Consider the following 20,530-nt stretch of genomic DNA (forward strand, 5'->3'; position numbering starts at 1 on the left):
TAAGGGTGGTGTCATCTGCATATGAAGTTATTGATATTTCTCCCGGAAATTTTGATTTCAGCTTGTGCTTCCTCCAGCCCAGCATTTTTCATGATGTACTCTGCATATAAATTAAATAAGCAGGGTGACAATATACAGCCTTGACGTACACCTTTTCCTATTTGGAACCAATCTGTTGTTCCATGTCCAGTTCTAACTGTTGCTTCCTGACCTGCATAGATTTCTCAAGCCCTACTTAGAACTTACTGAATTAGTATCTCTTGGTAGTTGTAAAACTACAACTTGAGAACCATTCCAGAGTCCATCTAAGTTACAAGTACGTTGCTTCTATTGAATATCCTGATCAGCTAGGAACTCAGCCCCCTTGCTAGTTTTCACAAGTTAGCCAAGTGGGTGAATTGTGCTCGCTTTAACTGAAGGAGCCCACCTTTTAGGAACTAACTTTCCCTTTTCTTCTTCTCCCTTCCTTGTCCTTTTCTAAGTTTTCTAAGTATTTCCTCTTCCTAAGTTCAAGTTCAAGCCTCCTCCCACCCCAACTATGTCTTTTCTTGGGAGGATATAGGCCTAAAAAGACTTTTTCTGTAAAAATAAAACCCTGGTCGCCCAGCGGTAGACTCTGAGCTTCCACTACATGGGGCATGGGTTCAATTCCTGGTCGGGGAACTAAGATCCCACATGCCAAGTGGTGGGGCCAAAAAATATGTAAATAAAATGTACAAACAACATCCAAACCAAAAAAAAAAAAAACATAACAAATAAAACATGATTGTGTGACCATGTATCTTCATAGGTAAGGATCCATATTTGAATACTTGCCACCACAATCTGCATAAGGAAGCAATCAGCTAGGAAAGTTTACATAGCAAAGGAATGTGTGTGTGTGTGTATTTTAAAAAACCATGTATGCATTGTCTTTCAATTTTAGTTGGCAGAAAGAAAAAAATGCAAAATTCTCTAAATAATTGACTTACACAACATGGGACAATAAATATTCTAATTTTCTGTGACATCTGAAAGTAATAATTCTTTACTTAGCTATCATGTGCTAAAATCAAATAGATACCTATCCCAATAAAAGTAAAATCTTAAATACATTAATCACAGAGGTACATATTATTATTACTAGATCATGCCTCAAAGTGTGTCAGATTATAATTGTGTTCCAAGTACAGAAAATATACATTAGAGATTTCTCTCATCATAGGCACAAGCTAATACAAAAATATATCTGACACTTATAAGTTAGAAGGTCCACTTGACAGCCTCCAAAACAGGAAAAGGGGAAGCAATGATGCCAACATTAAAAAAGCACACACAGATGCAAACATGATTATTGATTATTTTCTTCATCAGAGAGGGGTAAAGAGCAATTTACACCAAACTAGGTTTCCAGGCAGTAACTCAAAGGTTGGGTAAGTCACGGCACGCAGGCCAGACTGTTATAAAATTACTCCACTCAATAATGTACTCAGATTTCAGTGAATCTAATGGCTTAGTGTACTCAGCGCAGTTTTGTTATTTTAGTATTTTCAGAACCACGGTCTACCACCTCTCAGAGCTCTACCACCAGGTTCCCAGATAAACCGCCAGGGCTATCCTGCATCAAACCGAACAGAGACAGTTTATAAACAGATCTATAAATGGACTAGTAAAGACGACTCACTGAACAGTGTTGCAATCATGTGAACTGCGTGAACTGAACTGAACATAGATTTATTTGAAATCCTGAGATCTCTGTGGAAAAACAAAGCTTTAAAGCAGTTAAAGCAGAAAAGTATGGAGCCTTATATAATCTTTTACTACTGAATAATAAGTAGTTTGAACAATACCTGATCTGAAAATTCAAGTAAGTATGAATACTGGAGCAAGAACTTCATGATTCCGAACGCTCCACAATCATGAGTGAGAAATTTGCCATATAAACTATAACCAAGAAGACATGACAATGGCGAGAGCCATATTTTAAAGATTCGTAACATTCTTTTCTTCAAACCAGGTATCGAAAATTTTTAGACAAAAATTTTTCCCCTCAGAAGGCATCTACATGGCTCCTGGATCTTCCCGTTCATTAAAGTGGGTAGGCATCTTTTCTCTCTCTGGCCAGCATCTAAAACCCATGCAGCAGTCCCACTAGAAAGAAAGTCAACATTAATAAGCACTTTGTAAGTGAAAAAACATGAAGCAAGTTCAGGCAGTCAGTGAGGAGAAAGCATTTTTTTTAAAGAAACTATTATTCCCTCAAAACCTGATTAAGTATATTAAAGCTGCCAAAGCTCTAGCTGCCCCTCCCATGTTTGTTTTGAAGTGAAATATTAAAACTGTTGATGTTCTATGAGATCATACTTCAGCTAAAAGGATATGTAAATTAAATGACACCCAAAGAGGATATTCTATAGGACACTGGAAATTTTAAAAATAACTACCCTTAAGATTGATCCAGGTTAGTCACACGATGACATAAATTCTAAAATGACTGAGGTATTTAGATTCTTCGAAAACACAGCTGTGCAGTACTGAACAAAGAGGTAAATTCAATGACAATAAAAATTAGCAACAAAGGATTAAAAAATAACTTTGAAGTCTATTTACAATATCAATAACCTGAGCTAAGGGGGAAAAGATTAAATCCTGGCAACAGACAGCCCAGCAAAATCTTTCACCAGCAAATACTTTGAGGCAAAAAAATCTGTGTGCTTTCAAGAACAGCCTTTTCATGCAATTTGCTGAAAAAGTTCCAAAACTTGGAAATTAGACAATTAATCACAAAGGAAGGGAAACACCTACAATGTAGGTATTATTAATCCTGTCTGTAGTCTAGATCTTCCAATACATTCGCAAAATAGCTATACTTTGGGCTGTAAAACTATCTTCTATTTGCTTTCATGTTGTTGGCTTTCAAAGGGAAAAAAGTGTTTGCCCTTTGAAACATTCCTGTAGACAATCTGGAGATAAATATTTCGTGGGCACAACTTCAGCTGAGAAGTATTTTTTTTAAATAAGGAAAACATGGAATTCTGGGTTATTAACATATTCGTTTTTACAATAAAAGAATTATTTGGTCTGTGATCAGGAGACCTGCATTCAAGACTCTATAATAAGAGGAATAATTAATTGGAATAAGTCAATTCGCTTTTTTCTGCCTGAGTCTCATTTTCTGGACAATGGAGATTAGAATATCTGTGCTATTATTCACAGGAATAGTTTGAGGATAAAGTAAAACTGGAAAGCACTGCTATTTTTTTCAAAACACAATATAAATGCTATGTTGTGATACTGTTAATAATTTTACAGGTACTTTGTGTTATCCAGTCAGATGTGTGCTTCAGGTAGGCATACCTACAAGATCGCAGGTTGAATATTTAGTTTACTTTTATTTTAAAAATAATAAATCACAAAACTAAAATGTTTGAACAAGGTCACTTAACCCTCTCCCCAGGTGGTTAGTTATTATTACTACCATCATCATCATTTCTTTTTTAAGCTATATGTTTAAAAGAGGAGATCTTTAATACATCAGCCTAACTGAGGAAATGTGTCCTGGGCCCAGGTGGTTTTTGGAAGAAAAGCTGATCTTCATAAGAGCGGTGTGCTCTGCTTTTAAAGTGCAGAACCTGTGTTGGGTAGGGACGCAGCAGGAACTTGGGGTCTGTCACTGAGGAACCAGTTCCCTCATTGAGGCCAGAGCAGCATGAATGCGGACATGCAACCTGTTTTCAAAGTCGTAGCCAGAGAAATCCTCCTGCAAGACCAGAGAGAGAGACTATCAGCTAAGCTGTCGGTACGACTATGGTATTAATCACACCGCACTGTGTGCTTCCCACAGTAAAACTCCCTATGCTCCTAATAACGGCTTCACATTCACTTGATTTTTTTTTAATTCCCCAAACTTCAAATTCTTGCCTGTTTCTAAAATGTCAATTGAATGTTATTAAATTCTGTCTTTGCAAAATTTCCCCTCATGTTATTCCTGAGACAGTAGTCTGAAGATGGGCTCAGTGGAAGTTACTGCTAAATTTCTTAACTCAAGAACACAGTTGTGAAATCAACAGTTATTTCCCCACTCAAACAAGAAGAGTTTCTATAAAGCATGATGAGCAATTTCATAGGAATTTTTTGTGTGATTTTACTTAAAAATCAACTGTTCACTGATTCAGTTATGACATCCCCCTCCAGAATTATCAACCAGGACAACTGTTTCACAAAACCTCCTGAATTCAGGCTCCAGAGTACACACAAAGGACAAGGGTCACCAGAAAGAGAGAGATCGGGGAATTTTAGGCATTTTTACCTTTGCTTGAAGAAGGAGAGTTCTGCCTCTTCCTACAGTCTATGAATATAAGAAAAACACATAGTCTCTTAACACTTATGTTTATATATACTCAAGCAGAAAATGTTATAAGATTTGTTAATTCCAACAATCATGGTGACCTACAGGGGAGTCAACTGCTCATTCAAGCATAATGACTCAATTTTTCTTTAATATAGTGATGCTTACATCAAGGAATTACTTGATAATTTTTCATAATTTTAAGTATTATTCTATAAACAACTAAAAGAGTTAAAATAGCTTAAGACCCTACTAAACAATCTAAAACTGATAATTTAAGTTTATTGGAAGTCAGTAAGCTAGATCTCTTTTTGAAGGCAATACTAATTCAGAACAATCAGCTTCATTTTTCAAGAGATATATCATACTTATTGTATTTTATGTATATGTATTTTAGGTTGCATTAAGAGTAAAAATTTCCTTAAAGAATAGGGTGTTAGAAATTTCTACCAGAATTCATAAAAACTGCATTTTCTATTTTGGCAAAATTAGAATTTCAAATAAGAAGGCTTATCAATTAAAAGCCTATCTTTGGCAAGATAGGTGACATATTTAAGGATTACGACAGAATATTTCTGTTGATTTAGCTCTTTTTAAAAAATCCATATATTTGAAAGGTGACTTGAAGTTATTGAAACTTAGAATTTTATATACCCAATATTATGTAACTGAGCTTCTAAAAGAAGGTATTAAGCAAATCCAGCACTATTAAAATTGTTTTTTAAAAAATGCTCCATTGTGCTTAAATATACATCTTAATAATCCATCAAATTTACAAGGTATTCTAAAAAATTTTAAGTAATCCTCATCATCCTCATTTATTCTCACTACAGTCTTTATTAAATTCGAAAGGCAGGTGTTTTTTATCTTGTTTTATACATTAGGAACAAGTATATGGTTAAGTAATTTAATTGGTATCAAATAAACGATAGCACTAGGATCACAATGTAATTCTGTATTCATCTGAATAAACCACATTACATCATGTTATAATGATTATAATATATTATAATCATATTAGAACTCTAAAAAAAAGACAACGGTTTTGCCTCAAATGAATTTTTGTTCCAAAAGCTATGTTTGTCATTGTAACTCCAAGGAATAGATTACCTCCTTCAACACAGTAAGACAGCATTAGTAGCTTCTTGGATTCATCCCATGTGAAATCAAGGAAAACAAAACAAAAACAACTTGTTTTAAATGAAGGATGTTTTGTGCTTGTTCACTTCCACAGTTTTGCTGATGAACACTATTTAAGAAAATAGGTAAGATCTTACCTCGGGTCTGTCTAATAGAAGACAGCCAAGTTCATAGCAAGCATACGGCTGAACATATAAGTTATTCTGACGACACAACTCATCTTTGACAGCTCGCTGAAAGAACTGAAAGTAATACAGATGTTACTGGAATGAACTAACAAAATTGTCTGCCTCCTCACTTCCTCCTCCACCAATTGAGACTGTCATCTTTGATAAACAGATAGTGCCAGAAAAGGAGCCCATGGGTGAAGAAATATTCAAAGGCTCTGAAGTCACATTAAAAACGAACATGAACCATCACCAACTTCTGGCATCTGAGAGGATGACCTTCATCTAATAAAGTGGATGAAACTCACACTGTGATGGGAGACTGGCTTTGTGTAATGCTTTTTCCTTTTTCTTATTCACAAGCCCATATGTAGTTTTTCATAGTTCAGTTTCCTTAGCTATGACACCACATGAACAGTTTACCTGAACAGCATCTTCTGAGTTCCCTAGACATTTGTGTATGGCACCAAGAAGCAAATACTTTAATCCAACGACAGATGAGTCATCTACTCCATGGCAAGCTTAAAGAGAAGTAAAGACAGAAAGAAGGGAATACATTCACTTAAATATCATCAAGAGTTAAGAATCTCATTGCTTAGCAACCTACTGAGTTCAAACTGAGAAGGTTCCCCTTCCTCATCCATTAGTGAGTCTCCTTAGTCCAAGAAAGTGATAATCTTTCTTGTGCCTGCCAATTACTATTTTATATTTGCATGTGTGTTTGAATTATCTCTAAATATATAGCCTACACTTGTGCATTCAAAAGAACATAATCCCTAAGATTCTTCACTGTTCCTTTGAGTTAGACATTGGTAGATATTCCAGACTTGCATCAACAGCCGGAAATGGGTTTTAAATTATGAATCTTTTTAAACAACAGAGCAGAACTTGCACATCCAAAAACAATTTTATTTCAAGTAATCTCCTTGGGAGGCTTACACACCTACTCTAATTACAGGGCCTCTGTGTACAACTTTTTGGAGTTGTATTACTCTGCTCTGGAATATCAATACTGACAAACTTTTTGACCTTTGAGAGAAAACCTGTTTTTTTCTTAATAAGCAAAAGGCATCTGCAGAGAAGTCTGATGATAAAAGCATGGGACTCAGGGGCTTCCCTGGTAGCTCAATGGTAAAGAACCCATTTACCAATGCAGGAGACATGGGTTCGATCCCTAGTCTGGGAAGATCCCACCTGCCATGGAGCAACTAAGCCCGTTTGCCACAACTACTGAGCCTGTGGCTCTAGAGCCCGGGAGCTGCAACTACTGAGCCCACGCGCTGCAACTACTGAAGCCCACATACCCTAGAGCCTGCACTCTGAAACAACAACAAAAAAAGCCACTGCTATGAGAAGCCCGCACCCTGCAATGAAGAGCAGCCCCCACTCTTGCCCCATCTAGAGAAATGCAGCAACAAAGACCGAGTTCCATTGGAATTCAATGGAAAATGCTATATTTGATCACAAACAAGTGTCACTGCAGAACAAGCCGATAAATTTGAGTCCAAAATATTAATACAAAATCAATTCTGGAGAAGGACAGCATATATGTAAGTAAGATGACATTTCCAAAAGATTAATAACCCCGATGATCAGAGAGCATCACCACAACTCCTGAATCTGTCCCTTCCAGTGCTTTCTATCCCCAATACCTAAGTGATGGAATTTTCTTAACCACTAGGCCATCTGTCCCAGAGAGTGATGGATTTGTACTCTCTGAGTCAGAGCAGATGAGGGAGACACGGAAGGAACAGGCTGCTGTGTGTACTCTGATTTTTACCTTGACTCATCCTCTGTAGGTTGGGCGGGGAGCAGTTGGGGAGGGCTTTCCACAAGTACAACACTTCGATGGATGCCAGAACACAGAGTGCTCTGGTTGGGGTTTGTTTCCGAAATCTCTCTGCCTGCAAGCAGTTAGAATGATTAGGCTACATTAAAAAAAACAACACACAAACTAAAAAAGAAAAATACTTCAGAGACATGAAAAAAATGCATGGTTCATATTTGATATGAACAATCCCCTCCCGCAAAGCTAAAAATGAAAATTTCTCTCTGAATTTTGCTTTCTTATTTTTGTTATATTGGTAGATATGCCTTTCTCTCATTATTCAATTCAACCTACTGTCGAGATCCAGGACATATTTTAAAAACTGCAGGATGAAACCAGATTCATTTCGGTTTAGGTCAAAAGAATTTATAAAAGCTGGGTGACAGATATTAACTGAATGGGTTTATATGGAGGCTGTAATACTAGAGGCCTTTTAGTTACGGTTTTATTGACTTTTAGTTTTCTAATTAGTCCCAGTCCTCTTGGGGGCATTCCCCATTACGACCCAGTTTATACTCACACTAAGCCATTAAATGTTCATTCAATAAAAACTTCCAACTAAAAACATGCAGAATTCAGGATATGACAAGTTGTCCTATAACCTACAGTAATTCAGCTAACTGTAGTCTTAAACAAGTACAGAAATAAATGAGGGCCTTTCTCACTACAGTCCTGGGCCTTTCTGCCAGTCAGTTTGATGCATGCTCTTGCTTTTTCTTCATCCCCCAAGGTGATGGTTTCACTAGATGAAAACCCAGAGTCTGTATCTCTTGCCCAGGTTCTGCTGATCTGCACTCCTCTGAGGCTACCTCACCCTTACGATAGACGCTCTCCCTCTCCAGGGGCTTATGAGCTCCACAGGGTCGGTAATGTCTCTATTCGGTCAAAGAAACAATAGCTTTAATTATTTGCAACCAACCAGTACTTTGCATTCGAAGCAGGATGACATGCAAGAACATTCTCTCACAATCGTGAGCTACTTGCTCAGCAAGGAGATCAGCTTTGCACAGGATTTCCTAATTTCCTAGGATTTCCATTTGCTGTCTAAGGTGACCATGGTTAGAAATATCCATTATAAACGACACACCAGATCAACAAGTTCCAACAAACCTTTTTCACAGAAAACTGTTCAATCTGATTGTTTTTCCTTTTGAAGAGCTTCTGAACTTCTTTAAAGACAATCTGTGCCCCATCCACATCACCGGTGGCTCCCTGACAAACTGTAAGAAACCATTGTCAAAATCTTTAAAGTATTTCGGGGGAAAATACCACTAAGGGATACCCAGGTTGATGACGCTTGCAAAAGGTTATTACCAAAGGAGAAAATGGGAGGGAATATTTCTAAAGACTGTTACATGTGGGACTACACCAACCTGCTGATCATCATTCCACTGATTCAATCATTATTTCCCTGCTGCGAGGTTCCCTGAGCTTTACAGGAACATGTTAGGAAAACTATGGTCCTAGATACTGTCACGGAGCACAGTCCAGTTAGAGCTCACACACTTGAAAAGTGGAAGAAAAATGAAATCTAGGCAAGAACAATTAGGAGCTGGGGGGACTGTGAAAGCTTCACACTGGTAGAGGGATATCCCTGTGCCTGGGGATAAAGTCATGAAGTAGCCGTGTATGTGTGCACTGTCATGAAGTAGTCACGGGTGTGTTCATTGGGCACCGACTACCTACGGCCACCATCAAGGATGTGAAGAAGAAATACACATGTTTACACCCAGAAGAAACTTGAATTTCAACTGGAGAGAGAACACCCACAATTCCAGAGCTACAATGGATGCAGTGAAGAAAGCCTTTGGAGTCCTGGCATCAGAGTTACTTTCAAAAGCTCAACAAGGAAAGGGATGGTTTCTCTTTGGAGTGATCAGACAGCTCTGAGGAACAAGCAGTCAAGCTGAGCCTTGGAGGGGACTAAGATTTTGATCTTCATCTACCCCAAGCCCCAGGCAAAGATTCAAATCACACTGCCTCTGCTTCACCTGCTCTCTCCCTTCTCCAAACTTCATACTAGGCTGCAGTCCCAGCTCCTCAATCTGACTTTACCAACCACTCTTTGTCATCCTCTTTGCAACTCCCATGACACTGAATTCCTTTCTATTTCTTGTTGATTCTGTCTTTGGCACATACTGTTTTTCAATCCTCACTTGGAATGTCCATTGATTTTCTAGTTCTTCCTTCTTTATTTGAGCGATCCTAAAACTAGATGGTCCCATTTTCACACTTTGGGGCTTGGTCAAGCTGGGCACAGGGCTGTGGCATGTCAGAGAATGAGCAGCTACTGGAAGGTCAAAGAAATACAAGCAGCAAGGCTTCGAGAAAGCTGAGGACATCAATGTGATGGGAAAGGCAGATTTCTACTGGGAATCACTGGGATTAGCCTGAATATGAAAAGGGAGAGATAATCCCATTCCCAGTTTTGAAAGCAGCACTGGTCTGGATGTGGGGTCTGAACCCTTCCAAAATGACCTCATCTTTTGCGTTACATTTCAAAATCAGAAGGAAGTTTGGTGATTGTTTTGTAAAACAACTCCATCGTATTATAGACCCAGGAAAGTTAAAAGACTTGCCTGAGGTCACACAGTAAATCAATGAAAAAGAGGAATTTCTGCTGCCCCTAGCTTGAGGTTTCCTTACATAACTGATAATATTATTATATAGTCACATAATTTTCTAAAAAGGAATGACAAATGTGGGCACACAAGAGAGTCATAAACATCAACAATATCAGGATCTGAATCACCTTTGCAGGTCAACAACATTAATACCTCAGATCCTGAAGAATATATATATACCACTTCTTTTTCATAAGTTACAGACAGTTGCCTCAAAGGATGCAGACATTAGAAAGCATGAGCCTCTCTGATTTATCTGAAGTCTGAGACCTACACAGACTCAGGGTGCTTGGCCTGTCCACTAGGACTAAGCTTTATTGCTGTCGTTAGTCACTTAGTCGTGTCTGATTCTTTTGCGACCCTATGGACTACAGCCCATCAGGCTCCTCTGTCCACGGGGTTTCCAGGCAAGAATAGTGGGGTGGGTTGTCATTTCCTTTTCCAGGGGATCTTTCTGAATCAGGGATCAAACCTATGTCTCCCCCACTGGCAGTTGGATTCTTTACCAGTGAGCCACCAGGGAAGCCCTTAAAAAGATATTCTAATCTTTTGGGGTAACTTATTTTTATGTAATTTCAAACTCATAGAAAATCTGCAAGAATGGAATATTATTCAGCCTTAAAAATGAATGAAATCCTGACACATACTACACTATGGATGAACCTTGAGGACAAGTGAAATAAGCCAGATTCAATCAACAAATACTGTTGAATCCACTTACTCGAGGTACCTAGAATAGTCAAATTCATATAGACAGAAGGAGCAGAGTTTATTAGGGGTTGGCATGGGCAGATCATAGAGTTTCACTCATAAAAGAAAAGGGGGGAATGACAGAGTCAATTCCTAGGTAGGTTGATCAGAAGTCCCGGGTCCCCAAGGAGGAGAAAGGGATTTGGGGCTTTTGAGAAGGGGATAGAGGGCTGGAGTTCTCAAGGAGAAAAGGACAAGTGCTTTTTTCTACATTGCTTTGTCTTAGTCAATATAACAAGGTATCTTGCTCGAGGACATGTTTCTCCTTAACAAGAACCTTCTAACTAATCTTGTTATCTTAAGAAGTATGTTGTGGGAGTGGATCTGGTAATTGTTAGTTCTAATCTTGTTAATTTAAGATGTATGTTGTGGGAATGGGTCTGGTAAAAGTATACAAGGCTTTGATGAAGACTAGCAGTGGGGTCCTCTCCATCCCCCTTCTGATGTGTATGTCAGAACTTCTCTGTCCCTTTTTCACTTTAATAAAACTCTGCTACACAAACACACACACACAATAAATAAAGATCATAGAGTTTCACTTTTCAAAATGAAAGTTGGACAGTGGTGATGGCTATCAAAGAACTTAATGCCACTGAACCACACACTTAAAAATGGTTAAAACAGGGAATTCCCTGGCGGTCCAGTAGTTAGGATTCTGGGCTTTCACCTTCAGAGGCCTGGGGAAATAAGATTCTGCAAGCCGTCCAGCATAGCCAAAAAAAAAAAAGATTTTTTTTTTTAATGGTTAAAGTAGATTTTACATTATGTATATTTTACCATAATTTAAGAAAACCTCTCAGCTATAAGATAAACAAGGTTTGAAGATCTAATGTATAATAACATGGTGACTACAGATGATATGAGGTCGCACAGAGTTGGACACGACTGAAGCGACTTAGCAGCAGCAGCAGCAACACAGATGATAATACTGTATAATTGAAATCTGCCAAGAGTAGAAAAAAAGACAAAGAAAGAAAAATGAATAAAAAAAACAACAAGGAACTAAGTCCCCAGTGGCAGTGTTTCCAGCCCCTTAATGCCCATCTTCTCAGGCACTGCCTGTAACACATAGCAGTCCCTCAAGCCAACTCAGATAACAGCTCCTGCAAGCAGCCTGCACTGAGAGCTCAACAGTGAGCCCCCCCACCTCCCCGAGCCCTCTTTATGTGGAGCTCTTCACACATCATCTTCGCGAAACCCCCGTGGAGAGGTGAAGACTGGAGTCTTTCATGCTCTATCATCTCCTACAACTGGTGGGATTTCCAGTGAGAATAAATGCTCCTCTACAGAGCCACACTGTACATTTATTTCTTCATGCTCTGTGCTCCACAAAGACTTTAAAAAAATACATAGCTCATCAGTATCACCTTTCTAGATTCCGTATGTATGTGTTAATGTATAATACCTGTTTTTCTCTTTCTGACTTACTTCACTCTGTATCACAGGCTCTAGGTTCATCCACCTCATTAGGACTGACTCAAATGTGTTCATTTTTATGGCTAAGGAATATCCTATTGTATAATAGGATATTATTATTATCCTGTTATTATTATTAATGCAAAGAAATAGAGGAAAACAACAGAATAGGAAAAACAAGAGATCTCTTCAAGAAAATTAGAGATTCCAAGGGAACATTTCATGCAAAGATGAGCACAATAAAGGACAGAAATGGTATGGACCTAACAGAAGCAGAAGATATTAAGAAGAGGTGGCAAGAATACACAGAAGAACTGTACAAAAAAGATCTTCACGACCAAGATAGTCACGATAACGTGATCACTGACCTAGAGCCAGACATCTTGGAATGTGAAGTCAAGTGGGCCTTAGAAAGCATCACTACGAACAAAGTTAGTGGAGGTGATGGAATTCCAGTTGAGCTATTTCAAATCCTGAAAGATGATGCTGTGAAAGTGCTGCACTCAATATGCCAGAAAATTTGGAAAACTCAGCAGTGGCCACAGGACTGGAAAAGGTCAGTCTTCATTCCAATCCCAAAGAAAGGCAATGCCAAAGAATGCTCAAACTACCGCACAATTGCACTCATCTCACACACTAGTAAAGTCATGCTCAAAATTCTCCAAGCCAGGCTTCAGCAATATGTGAACCGTGAACTTCCAGATGTTCAAGCAGGTTTTAGAAAAGGCAGAGGCACCAGAGATCAAATTGCCAACATCCGCTGGATCATGGAGAAAGCAAGAGAGTTCCAGAAAAACATCTATTTCTGCTTCATTGACTATGTCAAAGCCTTTGACTGTGTGGATCACCATAAACTGTGGAACATTCTGAAAGAGATGGGAATCCCAGACCACCTGACCTGCCTCTTGAGAAACCTGTATGCAGGTCAGGAAGCAACAGTCAGAACTGGACATGGAACAACAGACTGGTTCCAAATAGGAAAAGGAGTACGTCAAGGCTGTATATTATCACCTTGCTTATTTAACTTATATGCAGAGTACATCATGAGGAACGCTGGGCTGGAAGAAGCACAAGCTGGAATCAAGATTGCTGGGAGAAATATCAATAACCTCAGATATGCAGATGACACTACCGTTATGGCAGAAAGTGAAGAGGAACTAAAAAGCCTCCTGATGAAAGTGAAAGAGGAGAGTGAAAAGGTTGGTTTGAAGCTCAACATTCAGAAAACAAAGATCATGGCATCTGGTCCCATCACTTCATGGGAAATAGATGGGGAAACAGTGGAAACAGTGTCAGACTTTATTTTTGGGGGCTCCAAAATCACTGCAGATGCTGATTGCAGCCAGGAAATTAAAAGACGCTTATTCCTTGGAAGGAAAGTTATGACCAGCCTAGATAGCATATTAAAAAGCAGAGACATTACTTTGCCAACCAAGGTCCGTCTAGTCAAGGCTATGGTTTTTCCCGTGGTCATGTATGGATGTGAGAGTTGGACTGTGAAGAAAGCTGAGTGCTGAAGAATTGATGCTTTTGAACTGTGGTGTTGGAGAAGACTCTTGAGAGTCCCTTGGACTGCAAGGAGATCCAACCAGTCTATTCTAAAGGAGATCAATCCTGGGTGTTCATTGGAAGGACTGATGCTAAAGCTGAAACTGCAATTCTTTGGCCACCTCATGCGACGAGTTGACTCACTGGAAAAGACTCTGATGCTGGGAAAGGTTGGGGGCGGGAGGAGAAGGGGACGACAGAGAATGAGATGGCTGGATGGCATGACCGACTCTGTGGACATGAGTTTGAGTGAACTCCGGGAGTTGGTGATGGACAGGGAGGCCTGGTGTGCTGTGATTCATGGGGTCGCGGAGAGTCGGACACGACTGAGCGACTGAACTGAACTGATCCTATTGTATAATATAACACAGCTTTATCCATTCGTCAAGCAATGGAGAGGCAGACAGAGAGAACAGACACAATATGCCAGAGGGTGAGACGGATTGAGAGGAGCACGGAAACATGTAACTAACATATGTCAAACAGGGAGCCAGGGGACAAGTGCTGTATTATGCAGGGAGCTCAAATCAGGTGCTGCATGGCAACCGAGAGAGGTGGGAAGGGGTGGGAAGTTCAAGAGAGAGGGGACATATGTACACGCGTGGCTGATTCATGCTGATGTATGGCAGAAACCAACACACTATAGTAAAGCAATTATCCCCCAATTAAAAATAAAACAAATAAGTAAATACCTGCCCACACTGACTACCTGATCCTATTACACCACGACGACAGCAGCCTCTCTGTTTTGGTTCATCATCGTGCAGGGCACACCAAGCCCACTCAATAAACAGCTGCAATTTTCACCTGAGACACCTCTGAGTTCCGTAAACCAACCCTTAAAGTATCCCAGCAGCATACTGAAAGGAATCCTACTCAAACATCAACAAGAGCCAGATGAAAATGGATTAACACCCTGTGGAGTTGGTGATGGACAGGGAGGCCTGGCGTGCTGTGATTCATGGGGTCGCGGAGAATCGGACACGACTGAGCGACTGAACTGAACTGAACTGAACTGGGGTCTATAGGAAGGCCTGCGTTCAAGGGCAACCATCCTGATTGCTAATGGACTGCAGTTCCAGAACATTCTGGATATACACACGGGTCGCTGTTAATTCTTTCCCATTTTAAAGAGACCAGTTACAGGGATGGAATGACAGGAGATGTTCTGTTAAATGCAAACCTTCAGAGAAATAAGAATATATTTAAAATAATGCTTGGACCAGTTTTAAATTTTAAGTAAAAGAATCTTTTCTGTGGGTGTGTAAGGAAAGATTGTTAGAAGCAGGAGAAGTACACTCCCTGGGTCTCTTCAATCCCCACCTAAACCATTCTGCATCACACAGGCAATTCATGGGGCTCAGGGCACAGACAGCTGTTCTGTCCACCAGGTGGCAGCATGTCTTTACCTCTCTGTTCATGTAAGGGAAAAAGGCAACGTACACTGATACTCCTGTCAGAAAGTATAAGTTGTTTCTGCCACAATGACATGCAGTGTTGAAACACCTTGTGCTCCGCAAAATCACACTAATTATAACAGGGATAAAAGGCAAAACAAGGCTGGAACAGACTACTCAAAACCTATTCAACTCAAAACGAGGGCACTAACAATGCAAACAAAGATACGGACACGATTTAAAAGACATGTTCAATGCTTTAAAATTCTTTAAGCACATAATAGATGAAAAATAGATTTGAGGGAAAAAAGGAGAGGGGTGAGGGTAAGTTGAGGCTGTTTAGGACAAAGTGTACAAAAATGAGAAGGTCATAACAAGCACGTCCAGGACCCAGCATGTAACAGACCCGGCCCTGGGAGGACACTGGATGGGGCAGGGCATGTAGCATCGAACTTCCCACCATTCCACTGGGTGGGTGGGAGCTGTGTTCAGCTGCTATTTACTTACAGTCCAAAACAGTATTTTAGCCACCTGATCTGAAGATCTGATTCACTGGAAAAAAATCCTGATGCCAGGAACGATGGAGGGCAGGAGGAGAAGGGGACAACAGAGGACAAGATGGTTGAATGGCGTTACCAACTCAATGGATATGAGTTTGAGCAAGCTCCGGGAGATGGGGGAGGACAGAGGAGCCTGGTGTACTGGAGCCCATGGGGTCTCAAAGAGTCAGACACAACTTAGCAACTGGACAGCAACAAACAACAGCACATGCTGTGGGAAACTGCCAAGAACACCACTTCTGCCCGTCACTCTCCATCCAACAAGAGGGAGCTAGTCTGAGACAGAGGAGGGCGTGCTGTGACCGTGTGTACTGGGATCCACTCACCTGCGGTTAGGTAGGCATAATAGCACTGGGACCACCGGGACTCGTTTTTTAGCCTCTCAAAGGAATAGAACGCGTCCTTGAAATTCAGCTCTATCATGCTGCACCAACCTGTGAAATAGATGTTTTTAGAAAAGGATCCTAAAGTAACACAGGCTTCCCTAGTGGCTCAGTGGTAAAGAATTCACCTGACAATGAAGGAGACACAGGTTTGATACCTGGATTGGGAAGATCCCTTGGAGAAGGACATACTCCACTGTTCTTGCCTCAAAAATCCCATGAACAGAGGAGCCTGGTGAGCTACAGTCCATGGGATTGCAAGAGTTAGACACGACTTAGCGAATGAACAGCAAAATAACACGCTTTTCAGCCCATCTGTAGGTTACACATCTCTCATACTGCTGACTTCCTCTGCAAGTGTTCCACGTAAACCACCTGAGAACTTCATAATTCTCTTTTCTTCTTAAACATTTTCAGTGGGATGCTTTGAGGAAGACACGGCATCTCTGATTTCACAACCGGTGAGGCAGTATAGAAGGGAGGGGCGTAAAGATTTCGAGGAAATGGTCTAATTTGTCTCCAGTTGTGCAATAAACCTAAGCACAGCAGTGCTTCTCTCCCAAGAACAGGCAGAGAAAAAGGAACAATGCTACTAGATTATATAACACAGTAACCACCTCGGAAGTCTCACACACTCACCAGTGCGTTCATGATCACTGGTAATTAGCAAACTGCTCAGAGGAGTAGAGAGCAAGCCAGTGAGACATTAAGTACTTGCCACCCTCCCTCCGAGGGGCAGAGAAAGGACCCAGCTCTCTCGGAGCAAAACATCCTTAGGCTGGCATCCTGGGGGTAGGCAGGGGTGGGGAGAAGCAACAGCAGCAAGGATATAAGGAGTTTTATCCTCTGCTGTGAGTAACAGCAGCTCTCCATCATACAGCCAGCCCTGTGTGTGCCAGGCATCTGATGTAACTCTCTCTAACCCCAGTGCAGTCTTGGAAAGGTGGCTGATGGTGCCACACCTGACCAAGGAGGAGGCCTAAGGCATGAAGAGGCTTCGTGACTTGCTCAGGGTCACACGGCTTAGAAAAGGGAAGGGCTGAGGATCAAAGGCCATCGCGCTCTCCTGTCTGAGATCTGCCTAACAAATTCTGTTATCCACTGCACCGCGAAGTAGTCACATCACCTTACACCCTACAGGGGTGAGGGGAAGCCACACTTACAGGAAATTCAGCATCAGACTCCACGGGATATGATATGAAGTTGATGTATTTTAGAGTAAAACCTGGGGCTAATTATTTCCATCCTAAAATAGACTTCAGAGTAAGATTTGGATTCAGTGCAAAAGTGGAGGTGGGAGGTAGCACCAAACCAAAATAAGGAGGCTGAGTTCTGATTGCGCTGTTCCCACCCATACCTGCACCCCAGGTTAACCCTCCTAAGTCCCTAGCACTGGGTTCCATGATTTCTAAGCTTTCTTCAGCTCTAACATTCTGCCCCACCACTGACCCAGAAATGGTGCGCACACAAGAAAAGGCCACCATGATCAGTTTGCAATATATACAATTGGACACTTCACTATAATGTGACATGTGAACTCTATCTCCATAAAACTAGAAGAAAAGAGTATCCTAAACAAGAAACATGAAAGGTCACCAAAGCTAGTTCTTCAAGTTCTATACTACTTCATCAGTTGTGAAATTAGAGATGCCTTGTCTTCCTCAAAACATCACAGTTACCGTGTCTCATACTCCATTCCACATTATGGCTACAAACCATAGCCGTAATTAGCTATGTGGTTTAAACCATAAACCACATTAGCTCCAGCAGAGCTGGTTGTTGTTGTTCAGTTGCTAACTCATGTCTCTTTGGTGACCCCATGGACTGTAGTCTGCCAGGCTCTTCTGTCCATGAGATTTCCCAGACAAGAATATTGGAGTAGGCTGTCATCTCCTTCTCCAGGGGACCTTCCCGACCCAGGGATCAAACTCAAATCACCTGCATTGGCAGGTGGGTTCTTTACCACTGAGCCATCAGGGAAGCCCCCCAGCAGAGGTTAGACTGCAGAAAAATGTATTTCCCACTGGATCACACTTGATCTTCACTTTCTAAGCTATAGCAGACGTATAAAACATAATACTGTTTATCGGGCAGTTCTTAATCAGTTAGCACTCTTCTTTAAAAAAAAAAAAAAAGAAAAGATTCAGGAAGACAAATATATCTAAGGCAGGCAAGCAAGCAGCAGGCACTGAAAGGTCCGCGCTGCCAGGTGACAACTGCCTCCCCAGGCTTCCTCCGTCTCTTCTTTTGTGTCTCTGATGACAGCCTTTGGCGTCTCAATTTCACTTTTGGTTCTCATCACCACCTCATCTTTTCTCCCGTCTCTGCTCCCCCCTTCATTCCCTGTACGTGTGCTATATACAGTGTGACCTTGCAGTCTTGGCTCAAACTCTAAAAAGCATGAATCCCTTACTGAAACGTGTTCCTGTTGTTTCCAGTCCAAAGTCGTGTTTATGCTTCTCAGCATAATTAAGTCAAGGATTATGGAATCACTAATGTATTTTAGTGCAATCAGCCCAAAAAAAAAAAAAATCATAGCAACAACTTTGGGGGAGGGGAGAGGGTGGCTAAATCTTGGGCAAACAAATGCCTCCGGGTCTGTCTGTAAATGCATCTCCAAGAGGGGAGAAGTAGGAGGAAGTGGCTAACACGTGTGCCAAGTACCCTGACTCACGCTCATTTGGGTACTTTCATCGAAACCACACAGCTGCTCCAAGGGCTCCTGCAGGGCAAGGTCTCCTAGTTAGTTGGCAGACGCGCTAACCGGGCTTGGAGTCCGTGCACCCAGTCCCTCCCAAGCCCGACTTCTCTTCTCAGGTACGCATTGGTGGGAGAGAAGAGATAACGGTTCTGCATTCTAATATCCAGTCCAATAAAAGAGTCAAAATTGGTTTTTTTTTTTTCCCCAAAACTGGTTCTTACTCAATTCATTCAACTGTGCCTATTAGCCTAGAGTCAAATCATCAAAGGAACGAATTATTGGAAAGAAGTAATGAGAATTCACTGAGATAAGCATCGCTACTTGCGCTATGGTAACGGTCCTGTTATTACAAAAGGCAGCCAGCATTTCACAAAGACACACACTGAACAGCATTAACAGTGAAAGAGCGCACAGGAATGCATTAACACTTGCAGGACAAGAAGCTGGACGTAAACTGCGGTGTTAATATACTATTTCACGACAGGCGACTGGCCCGACATTCAACACTTACCAATTTCATAGAGACAAACGTGCTGGATTTCTCTCTGGTCTACTGCAAGTTCCAGAGCAGTATGGAAGGACGTCAAGGCACTGTTGATTTGACACTGAGGAAGAAAATGAAAACAGAGTCATTGACTTAAGATCTATCATTAACATTGCGACAGAGGATGAGATGGTTGGAGGGCATCGCCAACTCAAAGCTCATGAGTTTGAGCGAGCTCCGGGAGATGGTGAAGGACAGGGAAGCCCGGCGTGGGGCAGTCCAAGGGGTTGAAAAGAGTCTAACGCAGCTGAGCGACTGAACAACAAAAGTGTTGTTTTCCCAAATTCAAAAGTGTCTCTTCCCTTCTAGTTACTTTAAACAGATTAAGCAGTATAGAAGAGAGTAATTTAAAGACTTCTGGGGAAACGGTCCCGTCCGTGGTTGTGAGCTGAACAGAGCTCAGAGCACCTCTCCTGCTCAGCTAGAAAGACCCCCGGGAAGGCGGCCCACAGCCCCTCCTGCCCCCGGGGCCCTCTGTGCACCAGGACTTGGTGGAGTGGAGTGATGAGCTGAGCTGATCCTTGGGACAGGTGACTTCGACAGGGGAGGGACGTACAAAGAGACTCACAGTCAGCACTGTTGGGAGCCAGTCCCCGGGGCCAGCCTCAGCGGCTCTCCCTTCTGGGAGCCCCTCACTCTTGACCCCACAACACAGTGCTGTGGTCAGATTGCTTCCGGTCATCACCTCTCTTCTCTGGACACTCTAGAAACTGAGGATCCAGATTTTACTTCCTACGTTTGCATTCGTCCAGTACTGTCTAGAGCCCGAGAGACTCTCAAATGTCTGTCCTGCTCTTTCCTGATTAAATACATTTAGTTTTCCTTCCACGAAAGATCTCTTTCAAAGTCTGCTGATCTGAGGCCATAAGCAACTGGTAAGAGCACCTAAAAGGCATCATCAGGATGAAAGGGAGGCAGATTAAACCCTAAATATTTCAACGACAGGCGTGAAGTATCACGTATCACTAAGGACATGGTGATATAAATCCTAAATACAAATCCTAAACGTCCCGAAGTTCTGATGCATGCTCAAAAGTGTTCCTTTCTCCCTCCCGCAGGTGCCTGCAATGCGATGCCCTTCCACCCTACACTCAGCCCTCCGTCCTGTCATCTCCCTCTGCGGCTCCCAGGGAACTCCCTTTCCA

At 41.4% G+C, this 20,530-nt stretch overlaps 1 protein-coding gene across 2 annotated transcripts in view; it reads right to left on the minus strand.

Moving 5' to 3' along the window:
- Positions 1 to 3,351: 3,351 nt before the first annotated feature.
- TTC39C (tetratricopeptide repeat domain 39C) overlaps positions 3,352 to 20,530 on the minus strand; it is a 105,467-nt gene continuing 88,288 nt past the window's right edge. For both annotated transcript variants that reach the window (XM_055417086.2, XM_088833405.1), the window contains exons 7-14: positions 19,353 to 19,446; positions 16,084 to 16,191; positions 8,573 to 8,682; positions 7,415 to 7,538; positions 6,058 to 6,155; positions 5,605 to 5,709; positions 4,289 to 4,327; positions 3,352 to 3,739 (exon numbers count right to left, since the gene is read on the minus strand). In XM_055417086.2, the coding sequence (XP_055273061.1) occupies positions 3,650 to 3,739; positions 4,289 to 4,327; positions 5,605 to 5,709; positions 6,058 to 6,155; positions 7,415 to 7,538; positions 8,573 to 8,682; positions 16,084 to 16,191; positions 19,353 to 19,446 (768 nt within the window). In that variant the 3' untranslated portion in view covers positions 3,352 to 3,649. The remainder of the gene's footprint in view (positions 3,740 to 4,288; positions 4,328 to 5,604; positions 5,710 to 6,057; positions 6,156 to 7,414; positions 7,539 to 8,572; positions 8,683 to 16,083; positions 16,192 to 19,352; positions 19,447 to 20,530) is intronic.

Source organism: Moschus berezovskii, chromosome 28 (assembly GCF_049115385.1).
Source record: "Moschus berezovskii isolate FMDL1 chromosome 28, NW_MosBer_1.0, whole genome shotgun sequence".
NCBI lineage: Eukaryota > Metazoa > Chordata > Mammalia > Artiodactyla > Moschidae > Moschus > Moschus berezovskii.